This window comes from Callospermophilus lateralis, chromosome 3 (genome assembly GCF_048772815.1).
Source record: "Callospermophilus lateralis isolate mCalLat2 chromosome 3, mCalLat2.hap1, whole genome shotgun sequence".
NCBI classification, from domain to species: Eukaryota; Metazoa; Chordata; class Mammalia; order Rodentia; family Sciuridae; genus Callospermophilus; species Callospermophilus lateralis.
The window spans coordinates 103107577-103135209 of record NC_135307.1 but is presented as its reverse complement, the minus strand read 5'-3'; the positions used below and the strand labels follow the sequence as shown (position 1 = coordinate 103135209).

The 27633-nt window shown below is 40.0% G+C and overlaps 1 protein-coding gene and 1 long non-coding RNA gene across 2 annotated transcripts in view; one reads left to right on the top strand and one right to left on the bottom strand.

Annotated features, from left to right (window-relative positions):
• Lipc (lipase C, hepatic type) overlaps positions 1 to 8267 on the bottom strand; it is a 130620-nt gene extending 122353 nt beyond the window's left edge. Inside the window, exon 1 of the mRNA XM_076848605.1 lies at positions 8183 to 8267. Coding sequence (XP_076704720.1) covers positions 8183 to 8267 — 85 coding nt within the window. The remainder of the gene's footprint in view (positions 1 to 8182) is intronic.
• LOC143394091 (uncharacterized) overlaps positions 4095 to 27633 on the top strand; it is a 79411-nt gene continuing 55872 nt past the window's right edge. The window contains exons 1-2 of the long non-coding RNA XR_013090661.2: positions 4095 to 4195; positions 5127 to 5257. This is a non-coding gene — a long non-coding RNA (uncharacterized LOC143394091). The remainder of the gene's footprint in view (positions 4196 to 5126; positions 5258 to 27633) is intronic.

The following is a 27633-nucleotide window of genomic DNA, read 5'->3' as shown; positions in this document are numbered from 1 at the left end:
TCCCTGCAAGGTGCTGGAGACCCTGTCAGATGGAAGCTTCTTGGTGAATAGAATTGTGTTTTTTTTTTTTGTTTTTTTTTGCACTGACCACAGGGCCTGTAACTAGCAGGTGGCTAACAAATGCTCTTGTTTGCTGCTGTTGATCTTATTTTTTCGATAAAGTAGCATTTCCCCCCGCCTCACTATGTTGATTTCTCTTGGGACAAGGGAGCTGGAACATTTGTCAACTGGAAAGTTTTTCACAATCATGGCCAGTCCTAGTCAACTGAGAACCCGCAGGCCCTGCCCAGCCCTGGTAATGCCCAGCTCATGTGAAAAGAATTTTCTTGATCATATTTTGAGGGGTGCCAAGGAGTAGCTCAGAGTTGATGGTTAATTAGCTATCGCAGTGACTATTTTTCTACCCTTTACAAGGGAGTGTCAGCTCAAGGAGTTTTTCTTCATAAACTGCTTTTTTTTTTTTTTCAGCATGCTGATATTTTATTTTGAAGGAATACATTCATGAATATCTTGGATTAAAAAATATTCTTTGGATTATAGTTGCCACTGAGGGAGATACTCATGTGGCTTCCTTATCCCTTCATCCCATAGTTGGAGAGGAAGGCAGGTTTGGGCTGGAGGCTCTGTGGGAAGAAGGCTCTGGGTTTCTGTGGGAAGAAATGATATCTTCTGAAGGGAGCTTGGAAGTCAGGAGACCTAGGCTCAACTCTTGGTTCTTCCATGGACTCTTTTGTCTGTTTAGTGGTTCTCTGTGATCCCCAGGCCAGCACTATTCACTTGAAACTTGTTAGAAATGCCAATTTCTAGGTCTATCCCAGGCCCACTCAATTAGAAACTGCAGATGAGGCCTAGAAATCTTATTTTCATAAGCCCTCCTTGCTTTCTTTTTCACACTGAAGTTTCAAAACCACTGCTGTAGTCAAACCCTTCATTTTGAAGTAAATGCATTTTAAAATTATTTAAATCATTACACATACCACATACATACAGTGCGAAAGCATTACACACATAAAATTTGGAACAGACAGAAAACTGAAGTACAAACCTTTTGTACCTTTTTTTGGTATTTTTTCCTCTCAAACTCACATTTTCATACACTCCTAATCACAGGACATATACAGTTAGGTTTACGGCTTTTTCCTCAATGTCAGAACATAAATTCTATGTGATTTTGTCACCTACATATTTTCATAAAAATGATTTTTTTTTTCTTGTGGCCGCCCAGCACACCATTGCATAGCCATGCCACAGTGCTCTGTCCTCAGGCACCCTGGTGAGAGCTGGTGCACATCCAGGGGAAAATGCCATGTAGCCACAGGAAGGCCTCCTCTTCTATGCGTGAAAGGGCCTCCTTTCACTTTTCCCCGCTCACTCTCCAAAACCCCATTGGGGAAAAAATAAAAACAAGTTACCAATAAGAGGGAAGTGAGATTGGCTAAAAGCCTCAGTTTTCCAGAGTCATCCAGAAAAGGATTCTCCCAAACTTGGAACCTTCTCCTGGAATCCTGAAGCTGCTGAGACATCACTGCGCTACCTAGTGGTCATAACTAAGAATTGCACCGCCTCCAGAGATGCGGGTGGGCACCCTGAATCCTCCCTTCGGTGTATGAATGACTGGAGTTTGTCTCCTTCTCCCCAAGTTCAGTGCTTGAGTGTGAGCCCAACTATTAATTTTGCCATGGCTCTTCCACCCCTTGTAGGATGGACTGAGCTATGTTCCATTGTCTGGTTTCCCCAATGGGGATGAAGTCCAGCCATAGCTCCCGTGGCCCTTTGGTAGGGTCCAGATGTGCTTCCTGCTCTTAGCTAGTCCTTTTCCCCAGTACACGGGACACCAATTTTCAGCCAAGAAGGTTCCACTCTAAAATGAAAACCCTCCTTGGAACCAGTGCCCTGTCACCTTCCTGGCTGTGAAAATTGCTTATATCCCTGTTGTAATGTGGACCCCAAGGATGTCAGGGGATACCTTTGGTGGAGGTTGGAGCACTCATATTCCCTTGGATAATGTAATTGGAACTTATTAGCCTGTCTGAAGACCAGGCCTAAAATCAGGCCAGCATCTCACTGGCCTCTCACTGCCCAGTCATCTGTGAGCATCCAGCAAGCCTTGGAGCATGTGGCAGCTGGTGGAAAATAGGGCAGGGAAGGCCACAGTGGGAACTGGATATCAGACTCCTGGCTGGCTTGTGACTCAGGTGACTTGTGTATACAGGTTAGTTTCCAGGCCCTATGCTTTCAACAATCAGCCCTGAAGTTTCTGTTTATTGAGTTTAGAATTAAAGAATGCAAATTCAAGTCCTGAGTCCCTGAGAAGGGCAGGTAGGGTGGAAACCAGAATTCCTGGCCTTAGGCCTTTTCCAGGAGAGATTCCCTTCAGGAGGGCTCCAGACCTTCTCAGTTATAGGGCCAGGAATTCTGGCAGTGGGTGGAGGATCTCATGCAGAGGAAAGAGGATTTCACTAGAATGCTGGAGGCTGGCCCTCTGCTATGCCGGATCTATATATGCTCCCAGATGGATTAGTTTCAAGTCTGGATGCCTCCTCAAATATTAGTCATGAGTGATGTTATCTTCAATGAAGGATGCCTGTCAGGAATTAGCAGTTCCCAGACCCAAACCCCCCACCCCACCCCCCACCCCTCAGGTCAGCAATATGAGCCTGACACATTGCAAAGATGGGTGGAGGTGGCAGATCTGAGTGGTCAGTACAGGATCTCTTTCCAGTGGTGCTCTTGAGGGATGAAAATCCAGGAGTAATATCACTGTAGCTAATTGGGGTCTTTTACTTAAAAAAAATTTAAATAGCATCCTTCCTCCAAATCCCTGCAGGATCTTAAAGCTTTTTATGTATCTCTTAGTATACTTCTAATCTCTAGTAACATACATGTAGATACTTTTTTCATAGTTATGATTCAACACATAAGTTATTAAGTCCTGTCCTCCCTGCCATTACTGCCTATAAAATTTCCTTATATTTATTTTTAAAAGCCATAAGACCTGTTGTTTACTGAATATTTTGGGAAGTCACAGATCCCTTGGATAACTGTCAAAAGTTATAACCTCTGTCCCTTTCTCAAAATGCCCTTATATATAGCCTTGGGGTCATGTCTGGAGGTTCTAGGATTCCCTGAAATCTGCCCTCTGGGCTGGATTCAGCTCCCTGTGTTAAACTATGAGTGACTCAGGGTCATCAATAAGCCTTTTATTTCTGAACCCCATATTATCACCCTCAAAGACTTCTGGAACTTTTAGAAGTAGGCAATTAAAACAATGTTTGCTTTAAAGGCAGACTTGGCAATAGCCAGACACCCTATCCTTAATGGTTCATTGCTGGACAGTGGAGGCGTCTCCAGTTTACCTTTCTGAGATATCTTCTTCTCCCCTTCTCCCACTTCTTTCCCTTCCTCTTCCATAAATGGCCTTTTAGAAGGTGTTTGGGTTTGAAAATCCACTTGCAATTTATCAGATCTGTACCTTTGTTTCTGCATAGGAAAGCCTTCTTCTCTTTTGGCCTCCTCCTCCTCTGGGCCCTGCTCAAACACTACCTCCTCTGGGGAGTCTTCTGCATATCCTGAACTAGGAAGTGAATTCTCTGCCTCTGCTTGAGCCTCTCTAGTGGGCACCATTACTTTCCATGCTCTGGTTGAGAAAACTTTTTATAAATGTGTCTAATCTCCGTCATTAGACACTACCATGTGCATTGTATTTGACATTCAGACTGTATCATTGTAATATGCCTCTGTTCCACAAGACAAAGTTATTTTCAGTAACATATATGCAAAGATTAATAATCATAACTTTCTTGATTCATTCTTAAGTTTTAAATGAGCAATTAAAAGAAGAGTAAATTTCAAGTAAGATATTCAAATGCAGTAAAATTTTTCCAGTATAAGCCCAAATTTCTACTTTACAAATAGTTCTTATACTTCACAGTTTGTGATCTGCTTTATTGCTTTAAATTTTAAACACAAATGAAAAAGTCTTGGCTTAGACTTACAAAGGATGACAGAGTGGAAGTAACTTAAGTTCTCTTTTGTCTTTGCAATCACCATGCTATCATTTTTTTTCTTGAGTCTGCTGTTTAAATGCAGGTAGTAAACATCACTGGGGTTGGAGACATCAGATGTGCCCAAGTGAGTTGGAAGGAGTTTGCACCATAACACTCACTCCTACAAGGAGCATATCTCTCTCTAGTCTGTGAGTATCAGTGACAACTGCATAACTGGGGGTTCTTTAAATTAACTGTATAACTGGGGGTTCTTTAAATTTTGTGTAGAACACAAAGCTTATTAAAGGATAGGGATAAAAGTATGATCATTTGAAGTTTACACATATATTAATAGAACCCAACAATAACTATAGATGTTATTTAGATCAAAAAACTATTTTTTTTTCCCTTGGGAGAAGCTTTGTTTTTATCAAAGACATTATTTAGAAATGTGATAATGAAAGATAGATCAATTTTTTGATCCTAATATTGTATTTAAATTCTCCAGGGACAAAGGCTCCCTTATTGCCAACTTCCAGGGCAGATAGCGGGTACCTCTCCTGCACTGGTTCATCCCTGATGGGCCAGTAAGTCCCAGCAGGGACAGGGCAGGCCGGGAGTCCTCTATTGTAAGTGTTGCTTGCACAAATGCAATGGTTCTCAGTATGGACCAAGGTCCCAGGGAATCTCCAAGCATGTCCCCCTTCTTCCTATATGTGGGTCCAGATTTTCTTCATAGTGTAGCAACATATCACAATAGATTAACTCCAGACACAGATAAGAGAACCCAGCTGTCTTCTCTTAAGCCAGATATTAAGTAGATTTGCAAAATTTCTTTGTAAAAAAAGTCACTCTTCTGACTCATCTTTTGGGTTATTATTTGGAAAATGCAAGTTATTTTTTTAATAAAATTATGTTATATATGTTAACATGTGATGGGCTTATTGTTATTTAAAAGCACTAGCAAACTTTTTTTTTAAGAATTCTGTTTTAATTTCTAACAAGGCAAATATTGATAGCCGAATTTCACATAAAAATAGCTTTTTGGGGTGAACTGAGACAGAATGTTTGGGCACACCTTGCCTTGTGTGTGGCCCAGGGTTGTGAGTGACTGAATGGATGGGCTCCTGCCCCTTCTAGGCTTTGGCAGCTGTGATGGGGACTGAAGGCAGAAGATGGGCACCTGAGGCAGAAGAAGATGGGGTCTGGCAGGGTCCCAGAGCAGCTCCAACTACCACTCGGAACAGTGTTGATCTGGAGGCAACATCAAGGTACATCTGGGACTCAGCAATGAGGGCTGGCCACGGGGGGCCAGTGCCATGGGCATTCAAGAAGTTCACAGTATCTGGTCCCCCTTGGTGCTGACAGTCAGGAACAACCGTCTGAATCTGCCTCCCTGTGAGAGGAACTGAGCAGAATCTTCTCTAATGCCCTTTGGCTACCAAGTCACTGGGCACAGGCACAGTGCAGAGGGCTGGAGCCTCAGGACACGGAGAGGCTCCAGGAACCTCCACCAGTTCTTCCCTGATCATCTGTGGAGGCTTGGGCAAGACACTTAATTGCTGGGTTATTCAGACATTGGGTGAGTGTGAGATAAAATGTTCACAAAGTGCCTGACACATACTGGGTGTATAGTATGTGAACGAATCTGCTAGTGAAGTATCGTTAATAATACTCAGAAGAAGCAACCTGGGAGGGGTGGGGAACAGGAGGAAACGAGCTCATCCTGGCTTTGACTAATGTCACTGAAGCTTGGCATAGACCATGGTTCCTCAGCTGTGGCATCTCAGGTCAGATAATTCATTGTCATGGGCTCTCCTGTGCACGGTGGGAAGTTTGGCAGCCTCCCTGGCTCAACCCACTACAGACAGAAGGGAAGCACTCTCTCTGCTGTGACAACCCAGAACATCTCCATACATTGTGGATGTCCCCTGCAGAGTAAAAGTGCCCCCACTGGGAGCCACTGTTAAAGAAGCTCATGTGCGAAGGGCTCCACCATAGGATGCTGGCATCCCTGCAGTTCCCCTGGAGGACATGGCACCAGCCACATGCGCACAGAAGGGGCTCACAACTTGCAGAAAAAATTCTGCCATGAGAGTCTGGTTTCAAGGGAGCAAGAGGCCTCCTGACGCTGGTCCTCTTTCCTGACGAGCCCTCCTGCTCATCATAGTCACTTCCCTCTGCTTTTGAATAAACCTGGGAACGCAGCGGGATGATGAGATTTTTGAGAAAAATCTGGATGACACCCAGACATGGAGTGGAGGTGGGGGAGGGATGGTGGGGGATGGGAGGGGTGGAGGATGGGATGGGGAGGGCGGGCAGCGATGTTCCTTCCTTCAACCTCTGCTTTAGCACTGGTGGCTTAAAGGCTCAAATCCCACTCGCAGAAACAGGTCAGGCCAGTCAATAGTAGAAACCACGGATAAAGTGAGGTGTGCTCGTCCATCTCGCCATTGCTGAGGCTGACTTTGAACTCACTATTCTCCTGTCTCAGCCTCTGTAGCCACTGGGATTACAAGTGTGAGCCACCGTGCCTGGCTTCTCTGTCACTTTTTGATGATCTCTTGCACTGTTCAGGTGAGGTGTGTGGCTCCAGGAGCCCCAGAGTAGGAGTTATGACTACTTGAAACTTCAGGGTGCCTCTCAAAAACGGGTCATTGATAAAAGAAACCAGATGCCAGGGAGCACAACTATGTGTTTCCACTAACAACAAATCCCCTGATATCTGTTAAGGCTCAAGGGGCACACAGAGGTGGCTGTGGGGTGCTGGTTCCATTTGTGAAAATTCATGAGGACTTAGGTATAGGTTCTTTTCTAGACACTTGTTATATTTTAATAATAATAATAATAACAATAATAATAATAAACACAACATTGTGGGCAAAAGGCAGTGATTTAGTGAAATCACTGTGAACCCAGGGAATAAAAGTCCACCAGCAATTTTACCTGCTCTAACTTATTATGTACAGGCCATTTTTGGATATAGCTTTAAAATGAGATGATGAATGCTAAATAATTAGCATAGTGCTTGGCATATGAAATGCTCTGTGAATGGTACTAATTAATACTACTGAAAAGTTAGTAAGTGTAGAATGTAGAATAATAATCAAGTGCAAAGGAACAGCTCTTTTTCTTAAAGGGGAAAAATTTCTGACGTTTTCAATTACATATATTATTAGTAAATTCCTGATTCTCAAAGTTTTTGGAACTCCCTTCAACACAGTCTTGGAGGAAAAAAAATCCTCAGCCGTTATTATCTTGTTACTCATTTCCAACAAATACCCATCATTTGGACAAATTGTTCAGATAATTTCATATCTGTCATTTATTATTATTATTATTATTATTATTATTTTTGGTACCGGGGATTGAACCCAGGGGCACTCAACCACTGAACCACAGCCACAGTCCTATTTTATATTTTATTTAGAGACAGGGTCTCACTGAGTTTCTTAGCACCTCACCATTGCTGAGACTGGCTTTGAACTCACTATTCTCCTGTCTCAACCTCCAGAGCTGTTGGGATTACAGGCACACACTGCTGCGCCCGGCCTATCTGTCACTTATTGATGATCTTTTGCGCTGTTCAGACAGGAACCTGGACTTCACCTATCTGATTTAGCATTTGGATCTATTTTTGGCCATCAGTCTAGTTTATGAAATTACAGACAAAACAGGAGAGGCTGCTGGTGGATTCTTCAGGCTCCAAGGAAAACTTGGGCAGAAAAGTCAAAACTAGAAAATGTGCAGTGATATCCCTACTGTAGACCTGACTAGAACTAGAACTGAAATCCCTCCCTGTGGAGAGAGCCAGGCAATTCGACAATCCCAGCACGACAGAGCATTGCATTGCATGCTGTGCTCCCCAGCTGCAAATTAGATGCCAAATTAACTCTCAGGAAGATCCCAAGTCAGATCATTCTCCACTAAAGAAATCTTGGTAAGACTGTGTCGGCATCAGAAATGTGAGATACTTAGCTGCTAACTGCAGGTGCTTTTACTTTTACTCCCAGAGTAATTGTCTAACATTTTAGTCCTGTTTATATAGTGCTCCATGTCCCTTGAACCTGTGGTGCCACTAATAGAACCACCTGGTATGCTCTTAAGCATGCTATCCCATACTATGAATCTCTGTGACACACACTTAAAAAAGAAAAATCCATGCACATCTCCAGAAAAAAAAGATTAGCTCTTACCTGGTTCCAAGCTTCGTCCAGAAGTACTTGATTGGATAAAGATGCATAAAACCAAGAAAATGGAGACACGCAGGGGATTTCCCATTTTCTCCTCTCTCACCAAGGGTCCGAGGTCTTCTTGCTAATTTCTGGAGTTAATGAGACCAGAATGTCTATTGATACTTTGCTAGGGAAGGCTGCCATTAATTATTAACCTTTAACATGTTGTCTAGTGTGTAGCTATTTCCCTTGTTGCCCCCAACCCCAAATCTACTTGTATCTAATATCAAAAAGATCCATTCACAAAAGTCTCTTTTAATTCTGATACATTTTGAAAATAAAATATCTTGTCATGTATTCTTAACTTCTTGGACCAAGGTCATAGTTCCAAATTAATCAATTTAAAGTTAACATGTTGTGTTTGGAAATTCTGTCAAAGGTCAGGCTAGGTGGCTTCTGCATTGCCCAAGTCTCTCTCTGACAGCACTGCAAGGCGGATGCCATATCACGTCTTTCCAATTGCAGACTAAGCTCCAAGAGTAGGAAAAGCACCCTGCTATGCTGGGAACCCCCAGAGGGTCCAATCTCTTGAGTTGGGCACAAGTGCTGATGCTTGTGGCCAAAGAGTGGTAAGGCAATGTTTCTACAGCTGAAAGGGACAGAAAGCCCTACACCTCAGTGTAAGGAGTTGAGGGAGAAGCAAAGATACCGTTGCTGAGGATCCCATGGAGCGGTGGCCCCAGAGTAAACAGCTCTTTCCTCCTCTGTTTAATTAATGCTCAACTGAGGAGAGGACTGAGAAGCAAGGCCACTCGGCAGAACCAGGTAGGGGGATGGGAATGTGGCAGTGCAGGGCTCTTGTCCCCTTCCTTGGATCTCTAACATTATTTAAATTTTATTCATCTGTTCAGGACATTTGTGTCTACTATGTACCAGGCACTGTTCTAGGCAGTTAGAATATACTAGTGAATAAACCAGATTTTAGTCCTCGTGGAGTTTGGGTAGGAGGAGTCAGATAATAGACCATAGCCATAGTAAAGAAGAGATTTAATGTAGATTGGTAGATGCTTTAAGAACTGTGGAAAAGAAAAGGTAGAGCAGAATTGAGGAGGGAAGAGGTAGTGATTTTAAACAGAGTGGGTAGCAGTAATCTTGTTGGAAAGTTGAACTTGGAACAAAGGTTTGAGGGAGCTGGGGGAGTTGCCCCTGTGGAAATCTTGGGGAAAAGTGCTTTAGGCAGTTAGTACAAAGGCCCTGGGGTCAGAGGACATGTAGTATATTCTGAGAATAACAAGGAAGCCAGTGAGTTAGGGAGACAACATCATAAGCTTTTGGCCTTTATGCTGAGACACAAGGAGCCATTCCGTGCAGAGGGGTTACATGATTTGAATCATATTTTTGAAAGCTAACTCTGATTTGCAAGTGAGCCAAGGTGAAGAGGGGAGACCTACTAGGAAGGCATTGCAGCTGACCCAGTGAGAGGTGACGGTGGCTTGGTCCAGCGTGATCACAGTGTGGCTGGATGGGTACTGGATGGACTTTGAAGTCACAACGAATGGGATTTTCTGACTGCTGGGATATGGGATGGTGGGAGAAAGGGAGGAGCTAAGGGTGACTTCAAGAGTTTTGGTTTGAGCAAGTAGATTAATGGAGTCGTTATCGGCTGAGGTAGGGAAAGCCATGGATGGAGCAGGTTTGGCAGGGGAGGCTAGGAATTCAGTTCAGCTTTGGTCATGTGGAATTGGAGATGGCTCTCAGCCAAGTGGACATGTTGTGGAGACAGTTATATAATTTTTATCTGGATAAACCTGACTTAAAAGACCTTCTGAAACCATCAGCAAGTCTGGATGGTCTTGATTCCTAACCGAAGCTTAACTAGGTGGAGTCCTACGGCTGCATCTCCTTCCCAAGGGCTGCAATTTGGAGGCCTTCCTGTCAAATGCCCAGTTTCTGACTGGCTCCCTCTCTCCCTGCACAGTGAAGCAGGAGCTAAAGTTCTGTTTTACTTGTTTTTCCCTATCAAGTTGGGGCCTAAAATCATCTCATGATCCCCTGAGGCTTCTCTTCCCTGAGCCTAATCTCATCTCTTTTCCTCTGGGTGCTGCCAATGACCATCTTCAACCCTCACCTTGCTCTGCAGAATAACTCACAAAGACATTGTGTCTAAAAAAAAGACCAAGTGTCTAAAAAAACCAAACTAAACCAAAAAAACAGATCAAAACAAAAACAAAACAAAAAACCCAGCCGAGTATATTTCTTACCATTTTCTACAGGGGAAGAGGCCTTTGAAGTTGTTCTAGCTCTTGTCATTCCCTTACCTGGCCCCCCAAACCTCTCCCACCAACTCATGCCAGCTCAGGTTCTGTGAGGCTTTCCTGGAGCAAGACAAGTAGGAGTGGGTGTCTGTCCCCTTTCGGGGTTCTGCCTACTTCTACCTCCACCCAAGCTCGTCCTGCCTGCGGTGGGCCCCACCTTCCTGTGGGGAGTTAGGGCACAAGCTCTGTTGTGCTTCCCTGGAGCTGGACAGAGAGGCTCCTAGGAGGCAAGAGAGTTAGAACTTCTTAGAATTCGAGTAGGAGCTTTCCAGGCTGGGATCTTGGGTTCACTATCTACTAGCTATGCAAAATGGATCCCATCTCCTCACCTAAATGGAGACGGCATGGGCCTGAGATGGTGTTTTGAGATATCAACTTACTATTTTTCTCCCAACCTGTCCTTTTGGATCTTTCTCCTATGAAAGATGGGGCAAAGTAGAGAGAAGTCTATGGAACTTCTGTCTTCCAGAAACATAGGACCTTAGGGTAAGTGAATTCTAGCCAACAAAGACCAGAAAAGGGATGCACTGTTTCAAAGGGATGTGCAGGGACCCTGACCTTCCCATTGGTAGACAGATGACTCTTGGGTTTTTTTTTTTTTTTTTTTTTTTAATAGAGAGGGAGAGAGGGAGAGAGGGAGAGAGGGAGAGAGAGAGAGAGAGAATATCTTAATATTTATTTTTTAGTTATCGGCGGACACAACATCTTTGTTTGTATGTGGTGCTGAGGATCGAACCCCGGCTGCAAGCATGCCAGGCGAGCGCACTACCGCTTGAGCCACATCCCCAGCCCGACTCTTGGGCTTTGAGGAGGTGGGGAGGGAGAATTTTCTCCAGGTCCGAGAACAGAAGAGATGATTCCTTGCTTCCCAGAAACCCTGCAAGGAGGTAAGAACTCAGAGAAGAAATGATTCTGTGTGTGCCAGCAGATGGTCTGCATGAGGAATGGGAGTCACAGTGAGCCTTCCATGCTCATGGGTCCAATCAGTGATCACCTGTGTGGACTGATAACAGAGGACCAGGTGCTTGCCCCCAGCCCCGTGCCTGGGTGTGGGTGTGGTCCAGAACGGTAACAGGTTTGGGGGTGAGAGAAGGAACCCAGGGAGGGCTAGAAACAGTGGTTTGGAGTTAGTAATTCAGGTGGCTTATAGAAAACAAAGACCTTTTCGGTAAATCAGAATCTAGAGACCAAGAGTCACATTTTAGAAACACAGGTCTATCATGAGTAATGGAGATTTGTATGGGAGGTGTCCAGTCAAGTGCCTGTTTGTAGTAGAAGTTCCATAAATTATAATGACTGATTCTGGAGGCATTTACTCCATGGTCTAGTGTCCAGTTTTGGAATCAGACAGATCTCGGTTCAAATACCTGGTGTATCACTTATTGGCTGGGTGTTTTTGGATAAGACACTAACATTCTGAAGTGTAGTTTTCTCAATTGTATAGTGACACTGAAAATACTCACTTGATCCCATTGCACAAGGAGATGCATGTAAAGCCCTCAGCAATCTTAATACTAAGTGTAGATGCTTTTATTATTTTTAAAGCCCTCAGTAATCCTAATACGAAGTGTAGATGTTTATATTATTTTTATTGTTTTAAATTCACCTAGGGGATCAAGGGAGTGTCCAGGAGGTATAAACAAGATCAGGGCAATACAATTTTAGCAAAAAATAAAAGTGGCAGGAATCCAGAAGGGTCTGGACCAGAGGTTCCAAAATCCAATTGAACATCAGAATCAGAGTCACCTGGGAAGCTTGGAAAAAGGGCAAGTTGCCTGTTCACTTTGAGAACAAGTAAGTCACAGCCTCTAGGCCAGGGCCTGGAGAACCTTCATCTCATGAATGTTCTCTGGGTTAAATGGTCAGTAGATCCAGTAGTGGAATCTTTGGTTATTTCCATGCCCATCAGAGTCCATCAGTTCACTGAGGACTCTCCGTTTCCCATGGACTACAAGGGGGCTGGCTGGAGGCCTGAAGGTTGGAGTCCACAGGGGTCATCATCATGGTCTGTGCCAGAGCCCTGTGGTTCCTTTCTGTGATATTCTTCAAAGCCTTTTCTAATTTGGGTAACCCTGCACTTAGATTTATGATCTTCAGCCTAAAATAATAATGGTTTTATAATTAGATTTTTAAAAATTGTCCGGTGCTTGCTCTCTTTTAATTTGAAGAGCTTCTTGAAGAAATAGAGATTTCCAGAGACTGGCATTTGGTGACCTGAATGTAACCTTTTCCTTTAGAGTCACAGCGATAAGAAGGGGAATCAAAAGAAGAGAAATAATTACATTATAGGGATAAAAAGGGCTAATCCTGGGGTGAAGGGAGGGGGGAAAGACAGGGACCAAGGTGGAGTTCACTGAGGAGGAGAGAAGTAGTTTATTTTTATTATTATTTTTAGTTGCTGATGGACAATTAATTAATTATTTATTAATTAATAAATATGTGATGCTGAGAATTGAACCAAGTGCCTCAAACATGCTAGGTGAGCACTCTACCACTGAGCTACAACCCCAGCCCAAGAAACAGTTTTATATTCAGAATCAGACTTTCTTGCTTTCATCTTTGGAATTGGGGACACTCTACCTGTGAATGGTGGCCCTTGCTGGCATTCTAACCAGGGAACAATTAAAAAAATAGCATTTAGATTGCCACTATTATTTCTTTAATTTTACAGTTGATATTTAGGTGATTAAGAATTAGCAAAATCTGTATCGCACCAGGAAAAGGCTGAGAGAGTGGGGATATCAGGTTCTCTGAGTCCAGGGTCACGTCTAATAGCCCCAAGCCCTTAATCCCTCCATGGCTGGCTTCCCCTGGGCTGAAATGGACTTTGGACACCTCTCCTATTCTACTTCTAAGATGAAATTTATAAAATTTGCAGGATCATGCCACAGGAAAGTGACTCTGTCCCCTCCTATTCTTGCCAGGGCCAGGCTGCCACAGGGAAAGGGACCAAGATTTTATTGGGCCATCAATTTATCTGTGTGGACACTCTTGTCCTACGTGGGAAATGGCGAAAACAAGTGGACTATGACAAAACAAGCAGGGAAACCTCATTAAAGTGTTGGCTTGGAACATGTTCTCATTTGGAAAGGAGTGAGACTGGAGTTTAATCCTTTCCTTATCTATGTTAGGGAACAAGGGGAAAGAAAAGACTCATAAACACCTATTTGTTATTATTTTAAAAACAAATTATCTTAAGCCCCTTCTCAGCTATTTAATATAACCAATCTTAAAATAGATCATGAGACCTAGCAGAAGATGGAAACAGAGGAGACTTTATAGTGTGACAGGATAATATAATTTATAAACAGGTTATTTCCCCCTAGTCAATAGTAAAGAAGACCAGCCAAGAGGAGGGTACTGGAGCAAAGGCCCTTGAAGCTTTGTGTTTGATGGGAAGTCATCAGGGCATGGCTGTGCCACCAAAGACCTAACTCATGTGCCATCAATGGCCATTCAGGTACCCTTGAAACCACTGGTGTTAGAGCATGCCTAGTGATCTCCAGAAAGCAAGTGATATGCTTTGATACTCTTTAATACTCCCTTGACATAAAATTTTGAAAGTAAAAATCCTGACTCTTAGTCAAATATAAAAACGAACAGATGGTAAATATTTTATGTCACCCATTAATGAGGAAACAGGGAAGGATGTTATAACCAGTTCCAGGGAGAAGCCAACAACCCCACAAATGAACCTGCATAAAAGAATGTTGAAATGAGTGTGTAAATGGAAGCAAAAGTAAAGTCAATGGAACTCCCACAGGATAGGACAAAATCTGCATTTTGTGTTGCTATTAGTTATCTATGAATTACACAGTTGTAATATGCTTCAAGGGCATTGAGCACCAGAATCAGATAACCCAGAAGTAGACAACACATTGTTTTCCACTGAAGCTCAGAATTTCCCCTCTAATTCCTATTGTTAAGAAAGGATAAGGAAGTACTTAACGACAGAATTCTAATGATAAGAAGGTGAATTTCCTTCCAGAGGAATTGCTGTCTCTTTCTGTGTCTCTGTCTCTTGGGAGAGATGTGGTGATCACAGAATTGGTTGGTTAAGCAGGCTCCTTCATTTTTAGCCCCATTAAGCAGGCATCTGGATTAGTTAGCCTTTGTGCCTCAGTTTCCTCACTCTAAACTAGGGGTAGTACAATTATTTGCTTTGTAGAGTTTGAGGGAAGATTAAATCAGAAAAACCACGGATCGTGCTCACCACCACCCTGAGCAACACGTGGCAGCTATTGCTGCTTTTACTCGCTGCAGTCTTTTGTCTTGCTTTTGATTTTCTGTCCCTCACATCTTCCTTCCCTTCTCTTGTTCTGCTCATTTAACTAAAATATTAAAAAAGAGGAGAATTATTTGTAGTATTTTTTTAAAGAAAAGTATCGGTAGGGTTTATGTTTTCTATGTATTTTATTTACTGTTTAAGTTGTTATGTACTTTTTTCTGCCCTTTGGATTGTGTGGATGGGGGATTTCATCAACCCTGGGAGGAGTTCCCGGATGTCTAGGGTGAGGGTGCTCTCATGGACTGACCCCATTAACTCCAATTTTAATTCCTATGCACTGAGAAACTTGCAGATGATTCAAGGGAGGTCTACATGATGCAGAGAAGGAGGAGGCATGGAGCCAAGGTTTGCCCCATTAAGCTGGGCTGGGGAAGGAGCTTTACCTTGAAGCAGCTCTCAGAGATAGGAAGACAAAAATATTGCTGTGATTAGGCTTCCTTTAAATGCCTGGTGCCTGGAGCCAGCCCTTGGAGAGAGCCCTGTTACTCTAGAGTTCCACCCCATCTTCTAATCTGACTGTCAGGCTGCGTGGAGGACCCCAGGGCCCAACATCCTTTCCACACATTAGGGAAGAGCAGCTGCTGGATCTCAGAGGTCAATTAATGTGGAACAGGAATCTTAGAGGAAAACACAGATTTACCCAGGGCTCCTTGACTCTGGGGACAATTTCTTTTTGTTATCACATCATCTCTAGAGCAAAGCTGTTTGTTTTAGCTCTTGGTAGAAAAACAACTTCCCTTGTCCATTTTTTTACAGGCACAAGCAAGAAAAGAAGTGGCGGGCTGTTGACAAGTGTAGCAAGATCTACTCTTGCCAAACCTTGGACTGCTAGCTGCCAGGCAGATTCAGGACAAAGCACCTGTGCTTCTGGGTGGAGAGGGCCCTGGTGAAGCTGCTACATCCTTAAGTTGTTTTGATTCAGATAAGGTCCTCTGAAAAGACTGCAAGGAACTGGTTTAAACCTGCCAAAGCCACTGACCTCTCTTCTAGGTGACCCAGAGTAAACTTTGCATGCTACTCTCACCGTAGAGCTGAATTCTCCCTCTCCCCAGGCATTCCATCTGCCATTTCTGAGCATGCAATGTGTGGAATGTGCCTGCTTCTCTGTGCACTGACAAGCCTGGCTATGTAGGAGTTTCCCCAGAAAAAATCCCCTTGCTTCCTTTGTTCAGAGAGATACCACCGGGGAGTCATTCCTGGTGGTGCTCTCCTCACTTGCGGCAAGTAAAGAATTTTCTTCACTCTTTTCATCTCCTGGTGGTGTTTATTAGCTTTGCCCTCACTAAGAGTATTTGGTTACAGGACCATGGAGAGGGACATGGATTTGAGGGCAGAAAAGCTGGCGTTGCGTTTAGCTCTGCCTTAGTTAACTTCTATATAATGCAGATAATGACTCCTAGGATACCCATCTCACAAGGTCATGAGAATGAAGACGCGGCAGAAGCCCAAGCATCCCTAAGCCATAGAAGGACTCCAGGAAGCAGAGGCCCCAGCCAGGTACCAGTGGATGAATATGTGGGAAAGAGATCTCCAGACTGGGCCTAGAGCAGGGTTTTACGTCTTTCCAGGACCAGGGTGGTCGCAGCTCCTGTGGGGGCAGGGCTTTCTGAGAAGGCACGGGGCAAGGAATTCCTGGGGATCTCACTGGTACTTCCTAGTGGGTAAAGCCTGGATGTATATGGTCTTTAATGTCAAGGATTAATATCACCACATGGAGTCCACCTTAGGCATTTCTCTGATTCCCTTTGCTGGCCTCTCTCTGGCTGAGGTCAGAGTCCCTGAACTCTACACAAGAGCCTCCTACCCTATTTTCAGTAAAATCTCTGCTCTGGCCTGTTTTCTCCCTGGAGACCCATAAGGAGAGAGGGTGTAGGTGAGATTCTCCACACAATACAAGTGAATAGAGAAAAGATGTCAAAGGACTGGGCCTTGAGCTAAATTCTAACATTTAGAAGTCAAGCAAACAAGGAGGGACCTTTCTGATTTTGCCAAATTATTTCTTAAAAATGAATATTTAATGATAACATTTCTGATAAAAGGATATGAACAATATGGTTATAAATGAATGTATGAATCAGTTTCTGGGCAGCTTCACCATCATTAGATATTAACATTTAACATTTTTTGCTGTTTCTTTTCAATATGTAAATTGTCATCTTCAGACTGCTTTCATTTACATTTCTTTGATTTCTAGTGAGAATTAACATTTCCCATTATATTTGTCTTCTAATTGTATTTCCCCTATGGGAAAGGTCCTGTTTTTTACCCATTTATCTTTTGGAATCTTGACATTTGTTTTACAAAATTGAATTAGCTATTTATGATACATCTTAGTTCTTTATAATGTTTGATAGAAATACTTTCCTTTTTTAAAAAAATCTTTAGTAATGCTAATTTTTATAGTGCAATCATTTCAATTACTTCAAAGCTGAGACAGTTAAAATTCCCCCAGAGAGCTGATAAGCACTTTTTCTATTTTCTGCAAGTTCTTCCATAATTAGATTTTATATGTAAGTCTTTAATCAGCCAAATCTTATTTTGGTAAGCATTTTATTTTTAATAACTTTTTATATCATAAAATCAATAAATGTTTATTATTAAGAAATAGGAACATAGAGAAAACAAAAAAGAAAAACAGATCCACAGTGTTACATGCAGAGATGACTACTATTGGTATTTTGATATGAATACATCCAAATCATTTTTCTTGTGTATATAGCTGTTTTAAACACAGTGTGAGAGTCCTTGCACCATATACTAACAACTTACTAATGACAAATTTCAGTAGCATTAAATATTTTAAAAATAATTATAGGGTGTTATATTCAGGAGATGTACCACAATTGACTTGATTGTCTATTGTTTTTATTAACTTTAAATGTATCTCATATATCTCTATTGTGAATAAAGCTGCTATAAACATACACATGAATCTTTATCCACATTTCTGATTACTTCATTGACATAAATTCTTAAAGTAGAATGGCTGAGGCAAAGTTTTTATATCTGTATGTCTATCTATTCACCTATCTGTATTTACATTTATTTTTCTTTCCTTTAGTTTATACTGCTAAACTAAGTAAGTTCCTATCATTTTTTTAGAAGAGAAAATGAGTGTTATAGTTTTATTTTCCCTTCTTTCAAAGGTCTTGGAAAAGAGGACTTTTTTTCTTTTGGTCTTCTTTCTGGTATTTCCCCCCCCCACACTTTTTATTGGTGTTTTATAATTGTACATAATAGTGAGATTTCTTACATATTTGTACATGTACACAATATAACAATATAATTTGGTCAATATAGCTCCCTAGCACCTCCCTTCCCAGCCCTTTCCTCTATTCACACCCTTTGATTTTCAAAAGACTCCCCCCACCCCAACCTTTCTTTTGCTTTTTTTTTTTTTTTTACAATCCCATCAACACTGTAAAAGCATCCCTTTTCTCTCTATCCTGTTTTGCAGTTACGATTGTATTCTTGATGACTGCCATTCTAATTGGCATGAGATGAAATTTCAGTTCAAATATGAGAGAAAACATTTGACTCTTGACCTGAGTTTGGCTTTTTTTGCTTAACATAATTGTCTCAAGTTTCATCCATTTTTTCCTACAAATAACATAATTTCATTTTTCTTTATTTCTGAATAAAACTGAATTGTGTTTGTATACCACATTTTCTTTATCTATTTATCTGTTGATGGATACCCAGTTCGGGTATGGCTTGTTCTATAGTTTGGCTATTGTGAATTATGCTTCTATAAACATGTGTGTGCATGTATCACTGTAGCATGATGACTTTAACTCTTTAGGATAAATAGTGAGGAGTAGTATAATTGGATCATATAGTGGTTTTATGCCTAATTTTTTGAGGAAATTCCATACTGATTTCCACGGTGGTTGTACTAATTTACAATCCCATCAACACTGTAAAAGCATCCCTTTCACTCTCTATCCTGTTCTGCAGTTATGATTGTATTCTTGATGACTGCCATTCTAATTGGCATGAGATGAAATCTCAGTGTAGTTTTGATTTGCATCTCTTTAATTGCTAATGATGTGAAACATTTTTATATATATTTATTAGCCATTGTATTTCTGCTTTTGAGAAGTGTCTATTTAGTTCATTTGCCAATTTATTAGTTGGGTTATTTGTTGTTTTTTTTTTTGGTGTTATGTTCTTTGAATTCTTTATATATTCTAGATATTAATCCTCTGTCAGAAGAGTAAGTAGAAAAGATTTACTCTCATTCTGTAGTTCTCTCTTCACATTTTTATTTATTTTCTTTGCTGTGCTACTTTTTAATTGATGAATTTCATTTATTAACTTTTGGCATTATTTCCTAATCTTTAAGGGGCCTATTGAGAAAGTTATTGTCTGTGCCAAATGTTAGGGTGTTGACACTACATTTTCTTCTAGGAGTTGCACAGTTTCTGGTATAATTCCTAGGTCTTTGATCCATTTGGAATTGACTTTTGTGTGGGAGAGAGGTAAGGGTTTAGTCTCATTCTTCTACATATTGACTTTCAATTTTCCCAGCATCATTTGTTAAAAAGTCTTTTCTCTAATGTATGTTTTTGGTACCTTTGTCAAGGATCAGACGACTATAGATGTGTAGGTTTGTCTTTGTGTCTTCTATTCTGTTCCATTGGTTTATGTGCCTGCTTTTATGCCAGTACCATGCAGTTTTTATTACTATAAGTCTGTTGTGTAATTTCAAGCCAGTTATTGTAATGCCCCTTGCTTTTTTGTCTTAGAATTGCTTTGGCTATAGGCTGGGGATGTGGCTCAGATGGTAGCGGGCTCACCTGGCATGCGTGAGGCACTGGGTTCGATTCTCAGCACCACATAAAAATAAAGATATTGTGTCCACCTTAAAAAATTGCTTTGGCTATTGTGGGTCTTTTATTCTTCCAAATAAATTTAGGGCTGTTTTTCCTAGTTCTGTGAAGACTTTCATTGGAATTTTGATGGGGATTGTATTGAATCTGTATTTTGCTTTTGGTATATGGTCATTTTAATAATATTAATTCTGCCTATCCATGAACATGGGAGATTGTTCCATCTTCTGAGTTCTTCTTCAGTTTCTTTCTTCAATGTTTATAGTTTTTATTGTAGAGGTATTGGAGTATAAGTTTTCAAAATAGTTCCCAATATCCTGCTAGATTTCTGGGATGTCTGTGGTAATTTTTTCTTTTTCATCTATTAATTTATGTCTTCTTTTTCTTTTTTCTTTTTTGTTACTTTGGCTAAGGGCTTATCAATCTTGTTTTTATTTCCAAAGAAGCAATTCTTTTTTTCCTTGATCCTTTGTATTGATTTTTTTAATTCTCAGTATCATTGACGTTGTCTCTGATCTTAATTATATCCTTCCTTCTACTGGTTTGGAGTTGGTTTGTTCTTGTTTTTCAAGAGCCTTGATTGAACAACATTATATATTTTTTTTATTTGAAATCTTCCAGATTTTCTTATGTAGGTACTCATAGCTATCAACTGCCTTTAATAGTGTCCTAGAAGTTCTGATATGTTGTATCACTATTCTCACTTGAATACAAGACTTTTAAAATTTCTCCCTAATTTCTTCTATCACCCATTCATCATTCAAAAGTGTATGTTCAATCTCCATTTGTTTATATAGTTTCTAGAGAGTTTTTTTTTGGTGTTGTTTTTTAAATTTCATTCTATTATGATATAATAAGATGCAAGGAATTTTATCAAAAGCATTTTTGAATGTGCTAAGAGTTGCTTTGTGACCTAATATATGGTCTGTTTTGAAGACAGTTCCATGAGCCACTGAGAAGAAAGCATATTCAGCAGTTGTTGGATGAAATATTCTACAGAAGTCTGTTAATTCCATTTAACTTATAATGTTTTTCAGGTCCAAAGAGGCTTTACTGAATTTATGTCTGGATGACCTGTCTAGTGGTGAGAGAAGTGTGTTAAAATCACCCAAAAATTATCCCCGTGGGGTCTATCTGGGGAGTAGTGTTTTTTTTTCTTTTTTAAAAATGTAATTAGTTGCACTGATGTTTGGAACATAAATATTTACTATCATATATCTTCTTGTTGGATTGTTCCCTTTATCAGTATGATGTGACCATCTTCGTCTCTTCTGATTAATTTTGGTTTGAAGTCTGCTTTTTCAGATATGAAGCTTGTTACTCCTTCTTGTTTTCAGGCTCCATTCACATGGTATATCAATTTCCATCCTTTCACTTGCAACCTGGGGCTGTCTTTGCTGGTAAGGTGAGTCTCTTGCAAAGAGTATATAGTTGGGTCTTATTTTTAAATCCTTTCTGCCAGCCTATGTCTTTTTAGTTGAAGAGTTGAGACCATTGACATTCAATGTTATTATAGAGATATTTATTAATTCCTGCCATTTTGATTTATTTATCATGGTTGATTTGTTCCTGTTTTTCATTTGCTTAGCTACTCTTCAAATGTGATTTGTTCATTTGTGAGCTCTGGGGTTGGTTTTTTATTTCTTCTGTGTGGAGTATTCCTTAGTATTCCTTACTAAGTAAGTTCTGTAGTCTTAGCTTAGTAGTCATGAATTCTTTTAGTTTCTGCTTATCTTGGGAGGTTTTAATTTCCTTTTAGAGTTTGAATGATAGCTTTGGGGGAATATAACAATCTTGGTTGACCATTTCTTCCTTCCTTTCTTTTTTTTTTTTTTTTTTCTGTACTGAGGATTGAACCTAATAGCACTTTACCACTGAGTCACATCTCCAGCCTTTTTTTATTTTTTATTTTGATACAGAGTCTTACCAAGTTGCTTAGAGCCTTGTAAAATTGTTAAAACTGACCTCAAACTTGTGATCTTCCTGCCTCAAACTCCCCTTTTGCTGGGATTATAGGCATGCACCACTGCTCCTAGTGACAGTTATTTTCAATAACCATTTGAAATAATCATTTCATTCCAGTCTCTCCTGGCTTTAGGAGTTTGTGCTGAGAAATCAGAAGTGATTCTGGTTATCTTGCCTCAAAATGTGATGTGATGTTTTTCTCTTGAGGCTTTTAAATTTCTGTCCTTGTTCTGTATGTTAGGCATTTTAATTATAATGTGTCATGGAGAGAGTCTTTTTTGATTTTATCTATGTGGGATTCTGAATGCCTCTTGTATCCGGATGTTCACCTCATTCTCAAATTTGGGAAAATTTTCTGTTATTATTTCCCTGAAGAAGTTATCCATTCCATTAGCCTGCATCTTACAACTGTTAATTCCAATGATTCTTAAATTTTTCTCTTAATGTTGTCCCAGAGCTCTTGTATGTTTTGATCATGGTTACTAATTTTCTTTTCTTTAATACTGTTTGAATGTTCAAGGCTGTCTACTTTGTCTTCCAGCATTGAGAGTCTGTCTTCATTATGATCTACTCTATTAAAATAGAGACTTTCAATTGAACATTTTATATGCTTTGTTGTGTCTTTCATTTCCAAGATTTCTGATTGGTTCTTTGTTTTCAATATCTCTATTTACTTATTGAATTTCTTATTCATATCCTGTACTGACTTCCTTAAAACATTCAGCTATTTTTCCTGTGTTTTCTTGGAATTCATTGATCATTTTTACAATCATTATTTTGAATTCTTTATCTGGTATTTCATCCATGTCTATATATTTGGGGTCAATTGCTGGTGAATTATGAACTTTAGGAGGTGTTAACTTTTTTTAATGTTTCTTGTATTCCTATGTTGGTTTTTATTCATCTGTTGTATGGATTGCTCTTCCACTCTTTTTTTTTTTTTTTTTTTTTGGTACAGGAGATTGAACTCAGGGACACTTGACTACTGAGTCACATCCCAGCCATATTTTGTATTTTATTTAGAGACAGGGTCTCACTGAGTTGCTTAGGGCCTCACTAAATTGCTGAGGCTGGCTTTGAACTCATGATCCTCCTGTCTTAGCCTCCCAAGCTACTGGGATTCCAGGCATGCGCCATGGTGCCTGGCTTTCTTCCACTCGTATGTGTAGCCTTTTTAGAGCACAGGTTTTTCTTGCCAAAGTGTCCTAGAGTAATCTATATTGAGACCCCCTCATAGGTATGGTGTCTACAGCCTCTGTATTAATTTTCTGTTTTTGCTGTAGCAGTAGATGTCCATGAGTAGGACCTGAGGGCCTACTCCTAGCCTTTCCTACTTGGAACCTAGTTGCTAACTTAGGTTTTAATCTCTTCTATTTTTTATATTAAAGTACAGCTGAAGTTTGAGCATTGTTAATTTGTGTATGGAGCAAGCTGTGCTATCTTTTGGCTGAGCTTATCAACAGCAGAATCTCTACCCTGTGAACTTGTAAGGTCCGTGTAGGTTCCCAGCACTGCATAGAACAGGCAGAAACAAACAACAGCAATAACTGGTACAAACAGTATACAGCATTAAAATATCCAGTTCTCTCAATGACACCTACAACATTAATTACCACAAAAACAGGTCAATAATTGTCACAACAAAAACAATAACTAACTGTGAACTAGATTTGGCATTGAAGCAAACAGCAAATGTCAACTATGTTATCCATAGCCATAATAATTGCAACATGAATAACAGGGGCAGAAGTTATATAAACCAATTAGTTCTAAAGGTGGTTAAGATACAGTGTGCTTGGAGAAAACAAAATGTGATCAGAAAGTAGAACAGAGTTTAGAATGTTCAAAAGTGAACAGAGAGAATGTGGAAGAGATGTCATAGGTGATGGTTATGCCATGAATCAATCAGCACAGCAAGAATACACACAAACACACACACAAATGGAAAAAAGATTCTTAATGAAAAATGAAGGAATTTTCTCCATAGAGCTGGTTAAATCAGTGAACAAGATTGGACAGTCACCACCTATGCCTGACCATCGTTGTTTTCATTTCTTCTTGAGCTGTGGAGAGAGAGAGAGAGAGAGAGAGAGAGAGAGAGAGAGAGAGAGAGAAAGGGAAGGTCAGGGAGGGAGAGAGAGAAAGCACGTGCAAGCCTGCTGGGTATTGTTAACACCTTTCTCTTTTGTGTTGCTCACCAAGCTGTCACTTGGTGTGGCCTCAGACTAAAGTTGGTTGAAATCTCTCTCCGCTTCCTTTCTCAGTAGTATAAGGTAGGATGGAATGGGAAGCACAGTGGATTGAAGTTTTGTCTGCAGAGATTGTATCCACCTGCTCTTAGGGTGAGGTTGCTGCAAAGTTCTCTGGGGGGAGTTCCAGCATCTGGGGCTTAGGTCTCATCAGGCTTCAGGGGCTTTGTTGGGCTGTGTCTGCTCTGGAGAGATTAGATCCACAGGCCTAGGGCCCAGCAGTTGCTGATCTCTTCTGGGAGTCTGGACCTCAGGAGCCTCCTAAGAATTCTTGTGGGGCATGGGAGCCAGTTCTCTGCAACTCTCTGTCCATAAACACAGTCTTCCCAGGCTCAGTCCCTGAGTGTAGTCACACCTATCTGTTCAGATTCCCAGTCTACCTTGGCTGGTCATAGAAGCTGACAGACTCAAAGGAGAAGCCAGTTGGATTCCCCTTAATTTTTCTGGCTTTGACCTCCCAGGTCAATCTTCTCTGTGCCTGTTTCACTCATGTTCTGCTAGGTGTGCCCTAGGCCATCTATTAGGTGCTCATGGGGGCTGTATAGCCATATTTGCTGTGATCTCCCAGCTCCACGAGCAGCCAGTTGAGAAACAGAGCACTTTTCGAACACCAGTTTGTGGTGCAGACTCCAGATCAGCTAAGTTCAGATTGCTTTTCTGATCTCAGGTTTTTCCCTACCAAAACCGTCCTTGTGTTTCCCTCTCTGTTTTCTCCCCTGCTTCTGGGGTGAAGCAGCACTGCTGTTGCTGCTGCTGCTGCCGCCATGGCTTGGCTCTGATATGCTCTTTCTTTGTTCAAGGTGCCCAAATTTCTGAGTCTCTGACACTCTGACTGTCCAATACTGAATTTTAGTGAAATCCCTCTTTCATCCACCTTGCTGTGAAGCAGAATTCCTGCTGCTTGAATACCAAGCCACGGAGCAACTAGGAGCACAGCCTTCCTCTAGTCCACGATTTGAATCTTCCAATTCCTATTATTTTAAGTTCCCATCAACAGGAAATGGGTGTGTCCTCTCTTCTGCCCCCCACTCTTTATGCTTGTTAATATAAGCTATTAATATTTTCGTGATTTCATGCTAAATTCATAAGCCAAAATAGCATATGCACATTTTAATTTGCTTTTTTTCTTTTTTACTAGGGGGTTAAAACTGAATTTACACCAACCTGATTTTATTGCATATTTTATTTATGAATTATCCATTTATGAGATTGACATATTTAATATACTGCATTTATGTTTTTATATATTTTATATATTTTTGAAATTGGGGAGCAAATTCTTAAGCATTTTAATGATTTCAAACACATAAATATAATGATTTTATATGCCTACCACCTGCTTCTCAGCTCCATCAAATCCTGTTTTCCCCCAATGCTTCCTACTTTTAATAAGTAGAATACCTGTGAAATTATGCACTTCATCCCAGACCTAGTCTAATATTTTTCTTCTTCAGAGGCAACTTTATCCTAAATTTGATGTCTGTTGTTCTCATCACTGTCAGAATATTTTTGCAACATATGCATGTAACTAAAAAATACATGCCTTTTTTATGTTTTCAAATTGTACATTCTACATCTTTATCTGCAACTTGTTTTTTCTACTCAGTATCATATTTTTAAAATTTATTGCTGTTAGTAAAACTTCTATACATGGCCTCATTGTATGATTATGACACAATTGTTCACTGGATTAATGGGGTACTTGCTTATTCATATTTTTTGTTTTGCTATTTTTGTTTGTTGCAGTGGACATTCATTATATACAAGTGAGAACTTTTAGCAAATGTTAGATTCCTTCGTTTTCACCAGTTTGAAGGAACTAAAATGGCATCTCATTATTTTAATTTTCAACTTTCTGATTAGTAGTGAGGTTGGACATCTTTTTATGTGTCATTGGTCATTCAGATATCTTCCTCTGTTTATATTCTTTACCCACATTTCTTTTAGTTCACTGGTTTTTATTTGTGTTATTTGCAGGGCAAATACCTTCTTCCACTACAAATACCATCTTCTTAAATTTTTTTCTTCTCACATTGCCTGTGGTGCCTTTAGTTGAACAGAGTTTTAACTTTCCATGTCGTTAGATTTATAGTCTTTCCCTTCAGGGGTATACTTAGTTTCTTCATATTTTTTCTTTCTGTTAAGTCTCATCAAAACCAAACCAAACCAAAACAAAACAAAAAGTAATTCTTTAACAAAAGGTATTGTGTGTTTGGTTGTAGTCTTTTGGCATTTCTAGAATTTACCTTTATTGGTCCCCACAGGCTATGTTTTTCATTTATCCATGCATTTTATAAGCTCAGTTGAAAATCATTTTTCTGCCTGTGCTCATTAGGCCTGACACAGAGTAAGTGATCAATAAAAGTTAGCAAATCAATGGTATGCTCAAGCTGTTCCTGCTTCTCATGTCCTTGGTGGACATTGCTAATTGACTGCATTATTTTCTTCATTCATGCATCTGTATATTCATCTATTTGCTCATACAGCAACCATTTTTGGAAAGTATACTATGTGCCTGAGCCTGCTTCTAATATTTCAAACTACTTTTATGGGAATTGACATCTGTGCACACTTGCCATCCCGGAACTTGTGCTTACCTGTGTGTGAGTGGCATTTTCCACAGGTTTGTGAATGAGGACGATACTTGTTTCTTAGAATTAATTGCATAGGAGGTCATATTTTTCCATAATTGGAACTGAGGACATGGAAAAAAATCTGTTCTTGAATATGTAGAAACATTGCTTGGTAAGTTTGTTCAGGTTATAATATTTTGATGGATATTTGGGTGGATGAGATGTTTCTTGGATGACTTTCTCCGTTTCTTTCTCCTTCATTTTTGTTCTCATGTTTTCTACGTCTGGTCTTGCCAACTTTGTATTTTGTGTTGTTCATTCGTTCATTTGACTAAAAACATTTCAAATAAGTTATCGTTAAATGAACATTGCAATTGTTTATGTTGAAAAATCCTTTTTTATCAACTGTGAAATTATCATCTTATTTGTGATTTTGTTGATTTGCACCTTTTCATTTGTTTATTATATTTCTAAGGGTTTAATCTATCTTATAAGTTTTTCAGAGAAGGAGCATTAAAATTTATCATGTCCCATGATTTTCTTTTTTTCTATTTTGTACTTATTATTTTCTATTTTCATGTTGCCTATTTTCCTAAGATTTCAAATCAAATGTTTATTTTGCTTTTTTTTGTACTTTTAAACCAAAAGCTCATAGATGTACATTTTTATATTCATCCACACCCTCTCACTGTTTTAAATTTTTTAACATTCCATAATTTATTATTATGTTCTCAATTTCCTACATGACCTTGTTACTTAGGGGAGTTTTTGTTGTTAGGAGTAGATACTCATTTGTTTGTTTGCTGTTGTTGTGAATTTTTATTTTTAAATGATTCTAAACTTACAGGTATGTTAAAAGACTAAAGAACTCCTGTACACACTTTACTCAAATGAACTTTTGTTTATATTTCTCTTTGATTGCTTTATCATTCACTCTTTGTATAAATGAATTATCTGCTGACCCATTTGAAAATAATTTCCTACCTCCCTACATACATACCTCTATACTTCAATGTGTATGTCCTGAGACAGACATTTTTTCTTATAAACATCAAGAAATTTAACAGTTTTAAATAAGGAAATTGCATATTGATACAATCTGATTATCTAACTTTGGGGTGCATATTCTAATTGTCAGTTATCCCAGTGTTATTTTATGTAGATGGGGTGGCAGGGGAGATAGTGTGGGAGATATTGAGAGTATACAGAATTTGCTGTGAGATGACAGTGGCAGACATCGACACAGCTGC